This window comes from Onychomys torridus, chromosome 19, assembly GCF_903995425.1.
Source record: "Onychomys torridus chromosome 19, mOncTor1.1, whole genome shotgun sequence".
In the NCBI taxonomy this organism is placed as follows: domain Eukaryota; kingdom Metazoa; phylum Chordata; class Mammalia; order Rodentia; family Cricetidae; genus Onychomys; species Onychomys torridus.
The window spans coordinates 63,452,073-63,470,274 of NC_050461.1; the positions used below are offsets into that span (position 1 = coordinate 63,452,073).

The window sequence follows — 18,202 nt, forward strand, 5'->3', positions numbered from 1 at the left end:
TGGTTGCAAAACATTTTAAATGCACTTAATGACATTTAATTTTCGAGTGGTAAAATTTAAGCTGGGTGTGGTGGGGGTGTACTCTTGTCACCTCAGCCCTTGGGAGACAGGGGCAGAGAGATCTTGACTCTGTGGTTGGCATGGGCTCCATAGCAAGTTTAAGACCAGGCTGAAAGGCATAGGAAGACCTTGTCTCAGGAAACAAACAAGGGGCTGAGGAAATTGCTCAGTCAGTAAAATGGTTGCCATAGAAACATGAGGACTTAAACTTGGATGCCCAGTCTACATACAGAGCTGGTAAGGTGGCATGTGCCTATATAAAAATCTCACTGCTGGAGAAGCAGAAAGAGGAGGCTCCTTAGGGCAACCAGTCAAACTAAGTGTGTGACCCCCAGGTCCAGTGAGAGACCTTGTCTCAAAAACTAAGGTTGGTGGCCTTTTCATGCAAGCAACAATACCAACAAGAAAAAAGTATCAGGTAGACTTTTTATTACCTGTGTTTTACCACAACAAAAAAATATAAGGTGTGTGGACATTAGGGAATTGGTAGAAGACAGCTTCAGTGGCCCAAAGAGTCAGTCATGAACCTTTCACTCTGCATAAGCACTTCATTACACACCTACCTCTTTCTTTCCTATAGGCTCAATACAGGCCCCTCTCTTCTGCTCAGAGAGAACATTTACATGAGTAATGGCTTCATGTGACATCTCTGAAATTGTCTTTTATATTATTTCTTTTATTTTTGATATTATAGTATAATTCATCATTCCTCCCTCCAAACCATCTGTTCCATGTGCTCCCCCACCCTCTCCTTGCCCCCTTTCAAATGCATAGCCTCTTTTTTTCATTAATTATTGTTACAACACACACACACACACACACACACACACACACACACACACACAGAGTCCTAAATACAACCTGCTCAGTCCATATGTTGTGACTTATTTTTATGTTTTCAAGGGAAATAATTTAACACTGAATAACCAATTGAAATTATCTTTTAAAAATCAAATTTTAAATTATATATAATCATGTGTATATGTGTGTGTTCCACTGAGCTGTCTCTTCAGCCTCTTCTTTGAGATTATCTTAGTGGAAGGAAATAATATTCTTTGGCTATGAGATCTCCTCAAGACATATGAGGATGGGAAAGGGCAAGAGAGAAATTACGGTTCCAATATGTGATGGGTATGAGATTTCACTGGATTAAGTATTCAAAGTATTGCTTATGTCAAAAATGGCTTTCCCTAATATTAACTGTAGACTTCCTTAAATGGAGGAGAGAGGCAAAATGAGTTAATAGCCTTGAATGTGAATAAGTGATTGACAAGTAGCATGTACTGAATAATGGCAGGTTGTGTGCATGTGTGTGTGTGTGTGTGTGTATACACATGAACAGAAGTCAGAGGTCAGTGTTGGATGTCTTCCTTGATTACTTTTCACCTAATGTTTTTGAGACAAATCTCTCACTAAACTTAGAGCTACACTGGTTGGCCATGAGCTCCAGATATCTGTTCCTCTCTTCTCCCTCTCCCAGTACTGAAGGTAAGGACCCACACTGCTGCACCTGGCTTTTATGTGGGTGCTGGTGATCTGAATACGGGTCCTCATTCTCATTGGCTTTATTGACTGAGCCATCCCTTCAGGCAGAAATATTACTCTTTTTATCATCGACACTTGTGAAAATGAGTAACCATACCTGAAACATTAAATCAACTTCTTATAGTTACTCAATTTCTCAGTCTGAAATTTCAACAAAGGTCTTTTTCTGACCCTGCTCTGTCACACTACCTTTGTTAGAAGTGGGGATGACTCACATATTATCAATATGAGATGGGAAAGAGCAACAGTGACCATCAGATTTGTAAGTCTGTGAGGGAAGCGCTTGTAATGCCTCATTAATAATGTTTAGAGTCTTTGATGTAATTGTTGAACAAATAGTGGATTAAAATTAATTCCTTCCTATTACTTCCCTTCCCCTCTCTCCTCCATTTCCCCGCTTCCTTCCCTTCCTCCTATTCCACATAAGTTCTTTTGTATCCCTGATTGACCTGAACTTTCTGTGCAGAACGGGCTGGCCTTGAACTTATAACAGTCCTCCTGCTTCTGCTTCCCAAATGATGGGGTTATGATGTGTGCTATTGAGCCCAGATAGCTGTGATTTTCCAACTCTCCTCCTCCTCTGTTTTGTTTTTAACTTAAAATTTTTTTAAAAAAATTTTATGTGCCAATCACAGTTCCCCTCCCTCCCTTTCTCCTGCTCTCTCCCCACACCTGTCCCCCACCCCACCCCCAAATACTCCTAAGAGCGGATAAGGCCTCTCCCATGGGGAGTCAACAAAGCCTGGCATATCAAGTTGAGCAGGACCAAGGCCCTCTCCCCTGTATCAAGGCTGAGCAGGGATCTCTCCACAGGGAATTGGCTCCAAAAAGCCAGTTCATGTACCTGGGATAAATCCTAGTCCCACTGCCAGGGGCCCCACAAACTGCCCAAACCACACAGCTGTCACCCACATTCAGATGGTCTAGTTCAGTCCCATGCAGGTTCTCCTGCTGTCAGTCCAGAGTCTGCGAGCTTCCACTAACTCAGGTCAGCTGTCTCTGTGGGTTTCCCCATCATGATCTTGAACTCCCTTGCTCATATAATCCCTGCTCTCTCTCTTCCACTGGATCCCTGGGCTTGGCTGTGGATCTCTTCATCTGCTTCCATCAGTTACTGGATGAAGGTTCCATATTGACAATTAGGGTAGTCACCAATCTGATTACAGGAGAAGGATTTTGAGATAAAGTCTCATGAATCCCAAACTTGCCAAGAATAGACTTAAACTTCTGGTCCTCCTTCCTTCACCTCCCAAATTCTGGGATTTCAAGTATCCACAACACTCTGTTTACGTGATACTGGGTTTTGAATCCAGGGCTTGTATGCCAGACACACACCCTTCCTGCTGAGTTACAACCCTAGCCTTGTGATTTTCTTTATTTCTTTAAAGCACCCACAGGACAGCCTAAAATCATGTAGCTCACATTTTATTGAATCTCAATGCTTTATAGCTTCAGAAATGTTGGGGGAATTCCTGCAGAGTTGCAGCTGGTTTGATTCTGGGAGTGTTAACACCTAGCCTTAATCTGCCTTTTGTGATTGCTACCTTTTGTTTCCTGGTACCTTCTATGTGAATCTTGTCTGAGAGTTTTCTAAAAGTGCACACACAGCCAATGCACACTTGGTTGAGGGACAACCTCGAAAACTGCAGGTATTCCTTAATTGAGAATTTGCATTTGACATTGTCCCTTTGGGGAGCTTAGATAAGAGAAATTACTTGCTAGAGGTGTAAATTGGAGAACAATAGAAAAGCCCTTTGCTAAACTACAGGAGCCAGTCCTGAGAGGCTGGTCCCCTGCAGCTGGAAAGGCTAATTTCATCCTTAAGGTGCTTCTGTGCAATGATTGCACAGACCCTCCTGAACCCATACCCGATATACAACACAGAAACAATTTGGAACTGTCTTCTCTTTTCCCACATTCCACCACCTACCAACCACCAAGCTATTCTGAGGGCTGTGTGTTCTCAAGAATCATTGAGGTAATGATTAAAACATTTCCAAAATGAACAAGGAAGATTTTGCAGTGACAGGTCAGAACATGCAAGACCAGGAGAACAATGAGATAAGGCCCCACCTGTGGTTGGAGGAAGAAGAATGCGGTTTGGATTGAATAGCAATGTTGTTAGCCACCTTTTGGAAAGGCCTTTAAACCTTCCAATCACTGTACCACATCACCAGCTTCTTCAGACCCTGATAAAGTTGAACTTGACTAAATGGGAAAACAACCAAAACCAGAGGAGTTAGAGGTGAATTTTGCAACAGAATCCATGAAGCATGTGAGCCTGTCTGCTTGCAGGCTCATCACTGCTCTCAACCTTGCCCCTTTTCTTGCATTTCATAAGACTTATAAGAACAATTTTTCCCACTTTTTTTTCTTTTGTTTAAAACTTTGAGCCTTTTCTCCACCCACCCAAACACAGCCCATGCCTTTCTTCATGCGTCACACAGCCACTGCCCTCCACACTCCCGAGGCACTTTCTCTGGCCTCACATCTATGACCAGAAGGCAAGTATCCCTCTGCTCATCCCACAAATCCTTCACAACCTACTTTTTCCAGGAGTGCTATCCCTCACTAGTGTACATTCAACACTTTTTCTTGATTCCTCCCAATGAATGAGCATATCTATATGCTCCAGAACACTGCATCTTTAATACAAGTTATTATCCAGTTTCATACCACCCTTTAGTTCTCAACTAAAAAGCCTTTGACTTTCTTTTGCAGCAATACATCCTGAGTGACATGTATTGTTTTATTCACCTCTTTTTCTTATATTTCTCCACAATTGAGCTTATTCTCTCTCTCTCTCTCTCTCTCTCTCTCTCTCTCTCTCTCTCTCTCTCTCTCTCAAATCTTTGTAAACATGTTCTCATGTAGTTCAGGCTGACACTGAACTTACTATAAGTGGCCAAGAATAACTTTAGACTTCTGCTTCTCTTGCTTCTACAACTTCAATGTTGAGATTGTAGGAATGGGCCACTGTGTCTGGTTTATGTAGTATTAGTACCCAGGCTTTGTGCTTGCTAGGAAAGCACACTTCCTATGCAACTGCATACCCAGTTCTCTATTATGCAGGTCAACCTGCTGAATGAAACCTCACCAAGTTGTGCAGACCCCCAGGCAAAGTTTTCTCACCTGCACTTTCCAACAGCTGTGGGCCTTCTTCCAGACAGCTCTAAGTCTGATCTCCTGGAGAGACCTGTCTGTCTGTAACAGTCTCAATAGAAAATATACAAAGGGACAGGGGAGGGGTTACAGAGCAGAAATGAATTAGGAAACAGGAAACAGGAAACCAGGACTTCCTGTGACGTGCATTGACCCTGGGATTATACCCAAATCACCTTTTTTCTTTTCTTTTTTCTTTTTTTTTTTTTTTTTTTCCCCAGAGCTGAGGACTGAACCCAGGCCCTTGAGCTTGCTAGGCAAGCGCTCTACCACTGAGCTGGATCCCCAACCCCACATTTTTTCTTAATAGAATTTGGTGATTGGACTGGATCCTTATAGAAACTCAAGAGCTGAACCCGGCGGTGGTGGCACATGCCTTTAATCACAGCACTTGGGAGGCAGAGGCAGGTGGATCTCTGTGAGTTCGAGGCCAGCCTGGTCTACACAGTGAGTTCCAGGACAGGCTCCAAAGCTACATAGAGAAACTCTGTCTCAAAAACTCCAAAAACCAAACAACAACAATAACAACAATAATAATAACCCCCCAAAACAAACAAAAAACCCTCACCAAAACAACAAAAACCAAACCAAACCAAAAACACCTGCAAGAGCCTGAAAACCTTTCTCTGCTTCATCGTTGGTGGGATATATATGGAGGTCCAAGCTTCTCTATATCAGAGGTGAGGGAATCTGGGTGTTTAGGAACCTTCTCAGCATAAGGAAAGGGGGAGGAGGCTGTGGTAAGGAGAACCTATGGGAAGCAGTGAATGGCAGAGATGGAAGGAGAGAAATAGAAACCAGAGACCCAGAGAAAGGAAGATGAATGTGAATAATTCAGACAGTCAGAAAGGATCAAACATTCTACACTTAGCCACAATCACCAAGATCAATTGCATAATAGCCTACACTTCTGCCAACTCACCTTTGTGGTCACTCATAACAGACACCTTTTAGAAAGTTTCCAAGGAAGGAAGTTGACTTTTCCTGGAAGGGCATCAAAAGATGTCTCTTCACCCCAGACAGGATACCAGAGACAAAGAAAAGTAATGAGCATGCCAAGTCCAATTTGACAAACCAGTGAGCTCACTGGGGATACTTACAGAAGTATACCTGTGTGAGGCTTTACTTACAGGAACCAGGCTGACTCAGAGGCTGTTGCATTACCAAAAAGCCCACCTCAGCCTGCGTGGCAGTGAAGAAATGCAGCAAACCTGCAGCTCTCTGTAGCACTTGTAGGCAGCTCATCAGATTGGAGAATCTCCCACAAGTAGGCTGGTTAGTCTGAGAACCTCCTCCAGGCAACTTTGCCTCCTCTTTTCTCCTAAGCATTTGCTTACTGCTTTCTTAACCTTGTAGAGGGCCCTATATATTGTGTAAGTTTCTGTTTTCCCTGACACGTGTTGTTCCTAGGGGAAAATGTTTCAAGTTTTAACTTCCCAGAATCTTAAGGATCCTTTCTCCATGATGGAATGCCTCAGTAGGAAAAAATATAGCTCCACAATATGATGGAACATGCAAGTGAAGTTATACAAACTCACAAGGAACTGAGTGGTAAAGAACATTATTTTACATAGTGAAGGACCCAGATCCCAAGAGAAAACAAGAAAGGAGATAGGTAGAGAGTAACTGCTGAACAGAGTGTGAGGTCATTTGAAATCTGATTGCTCTGCTCAAAGAAGGTTTGATGGGAATCCCCCACCTACTCCTCCACAGCTCACCACACCTCTTACTGAAGCACAGGATGGCTTTTTTTTCTTTGCTGTCTAATGGCCTATGATTACCACACAGTACCTGTGAAAATGCAGAGGCATGCATGTATAGGGTAGAGTTTAGAGGGAAGTAAAGCAGGAAAGTCCCAGGGTGAACTTCTGCTTTGTATGGGCCCCATTTGCACAATCTAGGCAAATCCAAAGGAAATGGCACTGGGCTGTGCTAGGTTGGAGAAATTCCTGCTTGAGATGCCAAATTATTCTGTCAGAAAATAGAGTACTGGTAACTCCCTTTGGGAATTGTGAAGATTCTCAGTTAGAACCTGGGCTGGCTTGGTCACTAGTTGGGGCACCAGACAAGCCAGTGCCGATAAAAAAGTTAATATTTAATACCTGATAGTCTTCAGGGTCCCAGTTCTGCTTTCAGCATGAGTACACAGATAATGGCCAACAGCACATCACTTAAGAACACAACAGTTGGTTTTCACATCATTTCGCATGCCATATTTTCTACTTCTTTTGTTGTTCTTCAGACAGAAAAAACCCACAAATAACAAATAAGAAAACTCTTCCTGGTTTGCAGGCTGTACTAAACCTATTGTTGATTGGACTGGAGAAGAGGGCTAAATGGTTAAGAGCACTTGATGCTCTGACAGACCACTACAACAACCAAACAGGTGGTGGTTGGATGTGACTGTGATTTAGGAGGCTCAGTTACTTTACCTGTTAATTGAGAGTCATAATAGTTACAAAAATAATTTTTATTTGAGTAGAATAAACAAGATAACTGATGCAGAGCATGTCCCACAGATTCCAGTGTAGAAATATTATCTACATCTTAGTTAGAAAACATTCTTGTCTCCTGAAAGGCTCTGTGTGGATGTTTGCATCACACCTCCCTCCACTCACTGTCTGCAGCTTAGACCTTGCTTTTGAGCTGCACACACATTTTAGGATTACTTGTCCCTTCAGGCCTACCTCTAGAATTTTCTCTCATCAGCTTTTCACTTAATCCTGTCTTCTGTCATAAACTGGGGTCTCCTTCAATCTCAAGTTAAATTCTGAATTCCCATTCTATTCAGAATGTGGCCATTCAGAGTTAGGGCATTTAAAGGACTAATTAAAACTAAATGAGATCATAAGGGTGGGGCCCTAATCCAATATAAATGGTGACCTTTTGAGAGGAGTTGAAACACCAGGGCTTGGGAAGTTTACAGAGATTTCTATAAAAAACACACAGAGTGGAGAAGATGGCCATCTGCAAGCCAAAGAGAAGCCCTAGGACCATCATCATAATCTGGACTACCAGCATCCATAACTGTGACAAAATCAGTTGCTATGCTTTAAGATACCCAGTGTGTGGTGCTTAGTATTGACAGCCTTAGAAAAACTAACCCATACTTTAGTTCAGTAATTCCTATCTCTGTGATGATCTCAAATCTACTCAGTTCCCACAGTGTATTAAAGAACTGAATTGTTAGGCCATCCAGTTAGTGTCCACAGAAAACTAGAGAATTTCTTGGTGTGGAAAGAAACCCATACTTGTGCTGTTAGAACTCTTGTAATAAACAGAGAGGCAAGATTCTGTTTGGTTATCATCTCAGACTTCATATGTGTATGTGCCTGCACCCAGAGGTAAGAGGAGATGTATAGTCTCACTGGGTCTGGAGTTGTATGCAGTTGTGAGCTGTTTAATTTGGGCACTGAGAAATGAAGTTGGATACCCTGGAAGAGCAACAAATGCTCTTAGCCATTGAGATATTTATTCAGCTACTCATCTTTGTGTTTTAAAAGCAGATTTATTTACTTATTTTTAAATGTATGAGTGTTTTGCACAAATGTATAACTTCACATAGTGTTTGTGTCTGGTACCTGTAGAGGCCAGAAGAGGACACTGGAGTAACAGATGGTGTGAGTCACTATGTAGATGATAGAAATCCAACTTAGGTCCTCTTTGAGAGCATTCAGTGTTCTGAATTTCAGAGCCATCAATCAACTCGCTCCCACTTTTTTACTTTTTTTTTTTTTTTTTTTTTTTTTTTTTTTTTAAGAAGAGGGCCTGGAGGGATGTCTCAGTGGTTAAGAACAAGTACAGCTCCTGTAGAGGAACTGACTTTGGTTACCAAAGCTCATGCCAGGCTGTTCACAATTGTCTGTAACTTCAGATCAGGGGATCCAAAGAACTAGAACTCTGTATGTTCACAGATACCTGAAACCTGAGGTTGACAGGACTGACCTCATGTGTTTCACAGATTAATGGTGGAGAACATTTACACTTCTATGTTTCTGAGAACTCCCCTTTGGCTTAGACTTAGCAGTTAGAGTACTGGCTGCTCTTCTAGAAGACCCAGGTTAAGTTTCCAGAACCCACGTGGTGGCTCATAACTGCCTCTAATTCCAGTCCCAAGGGACCCAGTGCTCTCTCTGGCCTCTGAGGACATCAGGTCTGTGTGTGGTGGATTCACTAACATACATACAGGCAAAACCTCCACACACATAAAATAGAATAAAACAAAATGACTCCAATGCATCACATTTGCATATCTTCTGGAAATCTTAAGAAACCCCAGATTTCTGCCACCAGATTGGTTCAAGCTTTCTTGTTCCTCTCTGTGTTTTCTTAAGTCTCTGATAAGAGCCAAGTGCACCACTTACACCACCGGAACACAGGAGTCAGCTATAAGAAGGGGACCTCAGCTAGTGGTAAGTTGTACTCCACCAACTGAAAACTTCCTTTTTGAATGCCTGTTATATAGATAGACACTTTCTAAAATTCTGTGCAGAGATGTGCAGTATCACATTTACTTTCAATAGATGACTCCCGAGTTCTTGATTTAGAATATGCTGAGAATGGAATACAGGTGGAGGTATGGGGAGACAACTCCGTCAGTAAGTGTGTGCCTTGCAAGCATGTAGGCCTGAGCTGAACCCACTTTTAAAAAGTTAAGTGGAGGCAAACTGATCCTTGGGCTATTATTACACGCAGCCATTGAGCTATAAAGGCAACCAAGAATGTGTTGTATATACATCTTTTGTCATGTTAAAGCACAAGAAAAATGTTGCTCAGGAAGAAAAAGGGGATCTAATTGGTTCTGTGCCATGGGAGATACCAGATTAAGAACTGAGAATGCCTCATTGGGCTTGGCTACCTGGGGTCCACATCCTTGATGGGGGCAATTTTGTGCAGTGCCAAGGACCCAAGTCAATATGCAGTGGGTTAATGAGAAGTGGTGAGATAAGAAAGTTCAAAGAATATTTAAAAGTTCTAAGGTTGGGCTATAAATTCTTTTCACAGGAAGAAGTCTCTTCTGTGAAACAGAGCTTATCTCTTTCTCCTTTCTCCTTCTTTCCTCCGTTCTCAACTAAATGCAATGTCTCTCATATGCTAGCCAGATGCTGTCTTGCTGAACCCTGTATCTCACTGGAGATTTTGTGCAGGTGCTCTACCACTGAGTGACACTGCCAGGTCCCTCACTACTGAGGGATTCTAGGCATGTGCTCTACCATTGAGCTACATCCCAAATCCCAATGTATTTCTCTTTTCAAAGTTTTTTTTTTTTTTTTTTAAATGTGTATGGATATTTTCATGAATGTGTGTCTGTACGTCATGTGCTTTCTTGGAGCATGAGAAGGTCAGACGAGACCATTGGGTCCCCTGGAATTAAAGTTACAGATGGTTATAAGCCTACAAGACAGTGTTGGGAACTGAACTCAGATCCACGGGAAGAGCAGGCAACTCTCTTAACTTCTGTGTAGTCTTTCCAGCCCCCTTCCTTCTACTTTTTATTGTAAGCCATGATCCTTGTAAATTACTGAACTAGAACTTGTCTTGTAGTTGAGCCAGGCCTTGAATAGGCAATTCTTATTTCAGTCTTCAAAAATAGTTGGGAATACTGGTGTGAAAGACAAGGATTGACTGGGAATGATGTATTCTTGAAGGGAAGTGACATCAACACATTCATATGTCAATGAGCACAGTCTACTGGAAAGTATATCCTGGTGTCTTTTCTTGGTCTGAAAGAAAAGAGAAGGAAAAACTCAGGATTCTAATTTCCGAGAAAGTGAGAGATGGATCCAGAGACAGTGTGTGTGGAGATGCCATTTGAAATGAATGACAACTCTTTCCCCCAGGAACTCAAACACATAGTAGCTTGGAGAATTGGCTGATGGTACAGTAAAAATCCCCCAGTTAATTGGTACCATTTTTTTTTTTAAAGAGTAGAGCCTGAGAGTAACAGAGGAAGTGACATAGCTTCAAGAGAAATCAAAGGGACAGAATAATCAGTTAAGATGTATGTATGTTTGTGTGTGTATGTGTTCATGTATGTGCTTGAGTGTACACGATGGAGGCCAGTGGTGAACATTAGGCATCTAACTCAGTTACTCTCTGTCTTTTTATTTTTTGAGGCAAAGTCTCTCCTTGAGGCTGTAACTTACTAATGGGCTAGATAGTCTGCCCAAGAAGCTCCACAGATCTTCCTCTCTCTGCTTTTTCTCACAGCTGGAATCATAGATATATGCTACCATACCTGGTTTTTATGTGGATACTAGAGATCTGAACACAGATCTTCATTGCAGGGCAAATGCTTTATAGTGAATCATCTCCCTATCCCTGAGTACTCACTTTGTATACAGGAAATAAGCTTAAGAAATAGTAGAGAGCATTAGAAAAAAAGTGCGGTTTCTACAAAGTCACTTCTGGTTCAGAGTCATGGTTTCATCATTTCATACAGAGTGGTGATGTGTGTCCTAAGATAAGGATGTTACAACAAGGTGATTGGCATATGTTAGAGTTTCACCACACAAGGACCATCCTAACCAGCACATGCTTTCTTCTGTGGCTCACAGGTCCTCCACTTTGCAAAAAGAGGGCAATGGGCTCACCATTTAGTACCCTCGTCTTTGCATTGGTCCTTTCTTATTGTGTTAACATTTTTACAGCAATGATTTAAAGATTATGGAGTGCATAATATATTGTACATCATATATTGTAAGTGGCTTGTAGGATACTTGGAAAGGGAGAAAAACCTGAATACAGTGAGGAACTTAGGGTGGGACAGGTTGAAGAGCAGGGCTGGGCTCAAATGATGGCCCTAACTCTCTAACTAGGAGCTTAGATAATGAATGTTACTGGTCTAAATCTTAACCCATTTAATTGTTCAATGGTTATTCTCATTATAAATCATAATATTCAATACTCACAACATCTCAGAATACACATAGTGCTTTACATTAATTTCTGTAATCTGCAAGAGGTAGGATGAGTTGTAAAGTCTTAATGAACTTGTTTGAGTGTGGACAATGTCCGAAGAACTAGTTACTATTGTCAGAACCATGCTCTTCTCTATGTAGCTCTTCTCTGTGTAGCTCTAGAAGGCAATATCTAGTCAAGAATGACCTTGAACTTCTGATCCTCATGCCTACACATCTAGGTTGCTGGGATTAAAAATATATACTATCATACTCAGTTTTGTGCAGTGCTGGAGATCAGGCTCAGAGACAAGTACTTGCTAGTCAAGTATTTTCCCAGCTGAGGCATATCCTCAGCCACAGAAACATGTTCTTCTCTGAATGTGAACTTCAACAATGCATAGCCCACAAATGAGCCCTAAAACACAGTACAGAGCATGGTAAAGACAGGGATGACATTTATTAAAGACTCAGTTGGTCCAACCTGGAAAGTTTCTGTGTTTATTCTCATTCTATCCTTACTTGAAAATTCATTCTCCACCATAAAGCCATTCCTGATCAGTAGATGAAGAAACTACGGCTCAAAGAAATGACATTGACAGTATTAGGGATATGATTAGAAAACAGATTCATCAGGACCGAGGAGATGGCTTAGTGGGTAAATGTCTCACAACATGAGGATCCGAGCTTAGATCCCAAGTACCTACATTAAAAAATACAACAACAATAACAAATAAACAAAAACCAGGCACAACAACACCTATCTGTAACCCCAGTTCTAGGGAGGCAGAGACAGCAGGAGACCTGGAGTTCACTAGACAGCAAGTCATTGAGTCAATAAGTCTTGGGTTCAGTGAGAGACTGTATCTCAGAAAATAAGGTGGAAGATCAATTGATGGAGATAACAAACATTGGCCTGTGGTATTCACAAGTACAAGAACAGGCACATGGATGTACACAGGTGCACCTATGTGGATCACACACACAAAATAAAAAAAGAAAGAAAATATATTTATCTGATTGTAGAGCCCAGGAAATTTTATACTACAGCAATGGTTTTCCACTTCAGGTAGTTTTGTCTCCCAGAGGATGTTTTTGCATCTTTAGACACTTTTGGTTATTATAGCTGGTCCAGGGTTGCTCCTAGAATCTAGTAGATGAGGTCAAAGAGCTGCTACATATCCTGTGATGTACAGGACTTCACCACACCCAACAGCAATTAAGTAGTGGCAGATGTCAACAGTGCCAGGGTTGAGAAATCCTCAATTCCATTACGCAATGTCCTGCATAGGATCCTGGTGAAAGTGATAGGTGTGGAAAAGAAAATAAGGAAGTGTAAGGGAAACTGAGGGGGGAAATCACTCCTATCATATGTGAGGATAGTCAGCTATTGTGGCAGGACCTATCAAATTAAGCACACTAGTGAGGCAAATTTGGAAGCTCTGGAATTAGTTTAGATAGGGTTCCAATGCTTGTTTCTGTTAATGAAAACAGAGACAAAAGCAAAAACCCTGCCAAAACCCTTAGAGTGTGGTTTGGTCTGATAAAAGAGGGATGTTGCTTTCTCTCAGTATTATCATGAGAATTGAAGATGAGAAACTTCTGGGTGTGTGTTGCGTAAGTTTTCCTGAGGAAACAAGACACACACGTCTCCTCACCCCAGAGAACCCAGGACAGTCCAAAGTAATGATTACATCAAAGTGTAACATGGTGGATCGACAATTTTTATTGGGTTTACCAACAGGAGTATGGGTAAGGAGTTACAGGAGCAGAGATGACTCAGATGCAGTTCTATCACCAAAAAGCCCACCCCAATAAGGGTGAAACTTGTGGAAACTATCCCTGCAACATTCTACATGACTTACAGACTACTTGACAGGTCAGGGAGTCTCTTCTAGGTACCAATGCTCATCAGTTTCCTATCCCAGATGATGTTTACTGTTCCATAACCTTGGAGAGGAGCAATTCTGAATTTTCTAAGTTTCAGCTCTCCAAGACATGTGAAGTTTGTTTACTTTCTGGAACCTAGGAAGTTCCCTTCTGTCATCTGAAGGGAATTCTTGAGCTTCAAGGAAATTTCTCCACAGAAATCTGTAATTTTAGCATTCTAGAAATTGAAGCAGAAAGGTTAGGAGTATGAGGTTAGCTTGGTTACATAGCCAGACCCTATCTCAACCAACCATGTATCCAAATAACCAACCAGTCAACCAAAGAAGAGCTCAGTATTACTGTTCCTTTTCAAAGATAGATTGATAAATCAAAAACTATATTGCCGGGCGGTTGTGGCGCATGCCTTTAATCCCAGCACTCGGGAGGCAGAGCCAGGCTGATCTTTGTGAGTTCGAGCCCAGCCTAGTCTACCAAGCAAGATCCAGGGAAGGTGCAAAGCTACACAGAGAAACCCTATCTCGACCCCCCCCCCCCAAAAAAAACAAAAAAACCAAACCTATATGATTGTGCAAAATTACCCTAGATTTTATGCAAATACATTTTAAGGCAGGATTCATAAATAATAGAGATGATTCTTTCTGCATTTTTATTTTATTCTACTGCTGGGGATTGAACCTAAGGTTTCTTGCATACTAGAAAAGTGCTCTGCCACTGAGCTGCAGCCTGAGCTCCTCCCTGGAGGATTCTAGGCAGGTAGATACTCTATCATTGAACTATGCTCCCATCCCCTCATAGGAGATTCTAGACAAGTGCTCTATTACTGATACAACATTCTCAAGCCTATAAATAAATTTCAACAGATAACATGTATGCATATTTTGTAGCTCACATATTATAGCATAAGAAAATATTCCAAGTTTCCTGAACCAGGGTGGGGGTGAACACAGAGACTTCTTGGTTGAATTGGCTATGGACATGATCTGACCATAAGTCAGGCAACACAGAAAAAGAAAGCCTTGTTCTTAAGAAGCTAGAAAAGCAATCACAGAGGCTTCCTGAGGACTTACTCCTACATATTATCACCCAGAATTGTGTCCTATGTGCATGTCTCCAGCAATTCCTTATGAAGCAGTGAAGATTCAAATACTCTTAGACCAATCAGGATTTACACTCAAACACAGATGGAAGGACAACCTCCATGATCCAAACATGACTTGCTTAGCAGAGAGAAGCAAGTGATCAGATGCTAGGGAGGGAGCATTTAGCAATATCTGTCACATTTGGTTCGCCAGAGGAAGGACTCAGAGGTGAGACCCAGCTAGACTAAAATATGTCCTATCACTATTTGTGTAGACGTCACGTTTTACATTTTCTCTTAACATCATTCTAGTCTTACATAAACTAGAAATAATGAACCTTTAATAATTCTTATATAAATAAACCTAAATTCCGTCATAATTATGCAATGCATGGTCTTTAAGAAGAAGTCCACAAACTCCTTCAAAATTCATTAGGTCTTACCCTATATCCCACATAACACTAAACTATGCAGTCATGCACATTCTTTGTATACAAAGGAGTGAGGAACTTCATAACAAGAAGGAACAATGGAAGGCACTGGTCTGAAGGTAGAGATGTTACCCATCCCTCACTAACTTCCTTCCTTTGCAGAGTCACAAGGAAGAATACATTACCAAGCAGTGGTAGCAACCATTCAACCTCCTCTTTTTTTTAATTTTTTTTTATTTTTTTTTTTATTTTTGAGACAGGGTTTCTCTGTGTAGCTTTGCACCTTTCCTGGAACTCACTTGGTAGCCCAGGCTGGCCTCGAACTCACAGAGATCCGCCTGCCTCTGTCTCCCGAGTGCTGGGATTAAAGGCGTGTGCCACCAACACCCGACTCAACCTCCTCTTAAACTATGGGCTAAAGCCAATGCCTTAGATGAACAGAATTAATAGGCAAACACTAGGATGAGGATTCTCACAGTGAAGAGAAACAGAAACTTGAAAACTATAAATCTGGGGTTGAAAGGAGGTAGTGAACTTAGAAAGTGGAGATCTTGACACCATTTGCCAAGTCCTGGTTAGAATCATATTTGAACTTGAAACCATGTAAGTAAGAAGTTAGATGTGAAGAAAACTGTGCTGTCATGGAAGCTGTTTCCAGAATGCCCCTTTGTGCTTAAACATTCTTTATCCTGCAGTTAAGGTATTTCTACTATATAAGAAACCAAGACACCAAGAAACATCACCAGTTACTAAACTTACACATTAGCAGCTTTGTTATGATATCCTCTGGACTGTGTTTTTACCTCCCATCTTTGTAAAATTTTAAGAGTATCACAGTAATCAGTACTCAAAAATGGCATCCGGTTTACTACAAGTTTGAACAATAACTGGTCACCCTATTTCTGTATATATATCGCCCATCTCATAAATCTTTGAAAAAATTTCCTTTGAAATCCACAACATAGTGTCCAATGGGCTGATACTCATTCTTTCGTTCAGCCCATTCTACTATCTCTCATCTGTCTGTCTGTTTTTTTCTGTCTCTCTCAATCTCTGTCTCTGTTTCTGTCTTTCTCTCTGTGTATCTGTTTGTCTGTGTCTTTTTCTCTCTCTCTGGAGTGTGCAGGTATTTGCTTTGTTAAACAAACATTTTTATTAAAGTTTTGGCATCTGTCAGCTGAATTATTTCTTTTGTGAACACAAGAACTGAGGGAAAGCCTTCACCAAGGAGTTGTCTACTGAGTCCAGTGCTTTGCTGGGAGTGCTAAACTCCTATCACCCATGTTTTGCTGTTTGTTCACTCTCAGTTCAGTGTCACTGCTGGAACATGGGGGCTTATTATTGTGTTTTTAATCAGTCTGAAAAGCAAAAAATAGTTTTAGGAATGTAGAAAATATGGAGAACTATGCTATCTCAGAAAGGCATCCACTAGTGTGTTAGTTTTGTAATATTATTGGTGGAATGGATCTCCTATGGTGGCAGGTTGTGTGGATTCTGAATAGAGGTGATGTAAGATCGAGCCACATCTGAGAAATGACTATTTTTGAAATTTTTCAGGTGCAGACAAAATGGAAGCCAACTACTCCATTCCTCTGAATGCATCAGAACTGGTGGTCTATGATTCTACTACCTCCAGAGTTCTCTGGATCCTCTCAATGGTGGTCCTCTCCATCACTTTTTTTCTTGGGGTGCTGGGCAATGGGCTTGTGATCTGGGTAGCTGGATTCCGGATGGCACACACTGTCACAACTATCTTTTATCTGAACTTGGCTTTGGCTGACTTCTCTTTCACGGCTACTCTACCATTCCTCATCACCTCAATGGCCATGAAAGAAAAATGGCCGTTTGGCTGGTTCTTGTGTAAATTAATTCACATTGTGGTGGACATAAACCTATTTGGAAGTGTCTTTTTGATTGCTCTCATCGCTTTGGACCGCTGTATTTGTGTCCTGCATCCAGTCTGGGCTCAGAACCACCGCACTGTGAGCCTGGCTAGGAAGGTGATCATTGGACCCTGGATTCTTGCTCTCATCCTCACATTGCCTATTTTCCTCTTCTTGACTACAGTAAGAGATCAAAGAGGGAATGTGTACTGTACATTCAGCTTTGTGTCCTGGGGTGACACTGATGTGGACCGATTGAAAACAGCTATCACTATGCTAACAGCTAGAGGGATCATCAGGTTCATTATTGGCTTCAGCATGCCCATGTCCATCGTTGCCATCTGCTACGGACTCATCGCTGCCAAGATCCGCAGAAGAGACCTTGTTAATTCCAGCCGTCCCTTACGGGTCCTGACTGCAGTTGTGGCTTCCTTCTTTATCTGTTGGTTTCCCTTTCAGCTGGTGGCCCTTTTAGGCACAGTCTGGCTCAAAGAGATGCTTTTAGGTGGTGGTTATAAAATTCTTGACATGTTCGTTCACCCAACAAGCTCATTGGCCTTCTTCAATAGCTGCCTCAACCCCATGGTCTACGTTTTCATGGGACAGGACTTTAGAAAACGACTGATTCATTCCCTGCCTTCCAGTCTGGAGAGAGCCCTGAGTGAAGACCCTGCCCAGATCAGTGGTACAGGCACCAATTCACTTCCTGCAGACATTGAAATAAAAGCAATATGAGGAGAGAGCTGGGGGATGCTTTTTGTCTCATACTAGTCTCATTTCACTTTTACCTTACCTTTTATTGTCATGAAGAGCATTATTAACCTGAAAAAAATACTGTTCTGTCCCTGAATTGGGGAAAAGAAACAAAAACCAAAGCTAACATTGCTGTCCTTTTGGGGCTTTTTCAACTAAGCTTATAGCCTAAGACTAAGATGGCCAAACATTACTGTTTGGGTGGGAGCTCCACCTCACCTCCTGGCACCCTGGCATCGCTATACCTAAAGAGTCTGGAATGTTTGGAAGGAGCCTGGTGGAAGATCCACCTTGGCTTCCCTCCCCATCTCTTTTCCTAGACCCACCCCTTCAGAGGCCGCCAAACAGAGCCCCTCCTCCGTAGAGGCTCAGGGGATATATAAATAGCATCCCAGAAAACAGACTTGTGATTCTTCTGGTCTCCTCTCTTTGGGGCCAGGGAATCTCCTGGGAGCACTTTACCCATTAAACCTGGGCTTTTCCTGATTTGGTCTGATTCAT

The 18,202-nt window shown here is 41.8% G+C and overlaps 1 protein-coding gene across 2 annotated transcripts in view; it reads left to right on the forward strand.

The window, feature by feature from the left end:
- LOC118570584 (formyl peptide receptor 2-like) overlaps positions 1-17,811 on the forward strand; it is a 48,820-nt gene extending 31,009 nt beyond the window's left edge. For both annotated transcript variants that reach the window (XM_036169220.1, XM_036169219.1), the window contains one exon: positions 16,623-17,811. In XM_036169220.1, the coding sequence (XP_036025113.1) occupies positions 16,623-17,683 (1,061 nt within the window). In that variant the 3' untranslated portion in view covers positions 17,684-17,811. The remainder of the gene's footprint in view (positions 1-16,622) is intronic.
- The last annotated feature ends 391 nt before the right edge of the window (positions 17,812-18,202 follow it).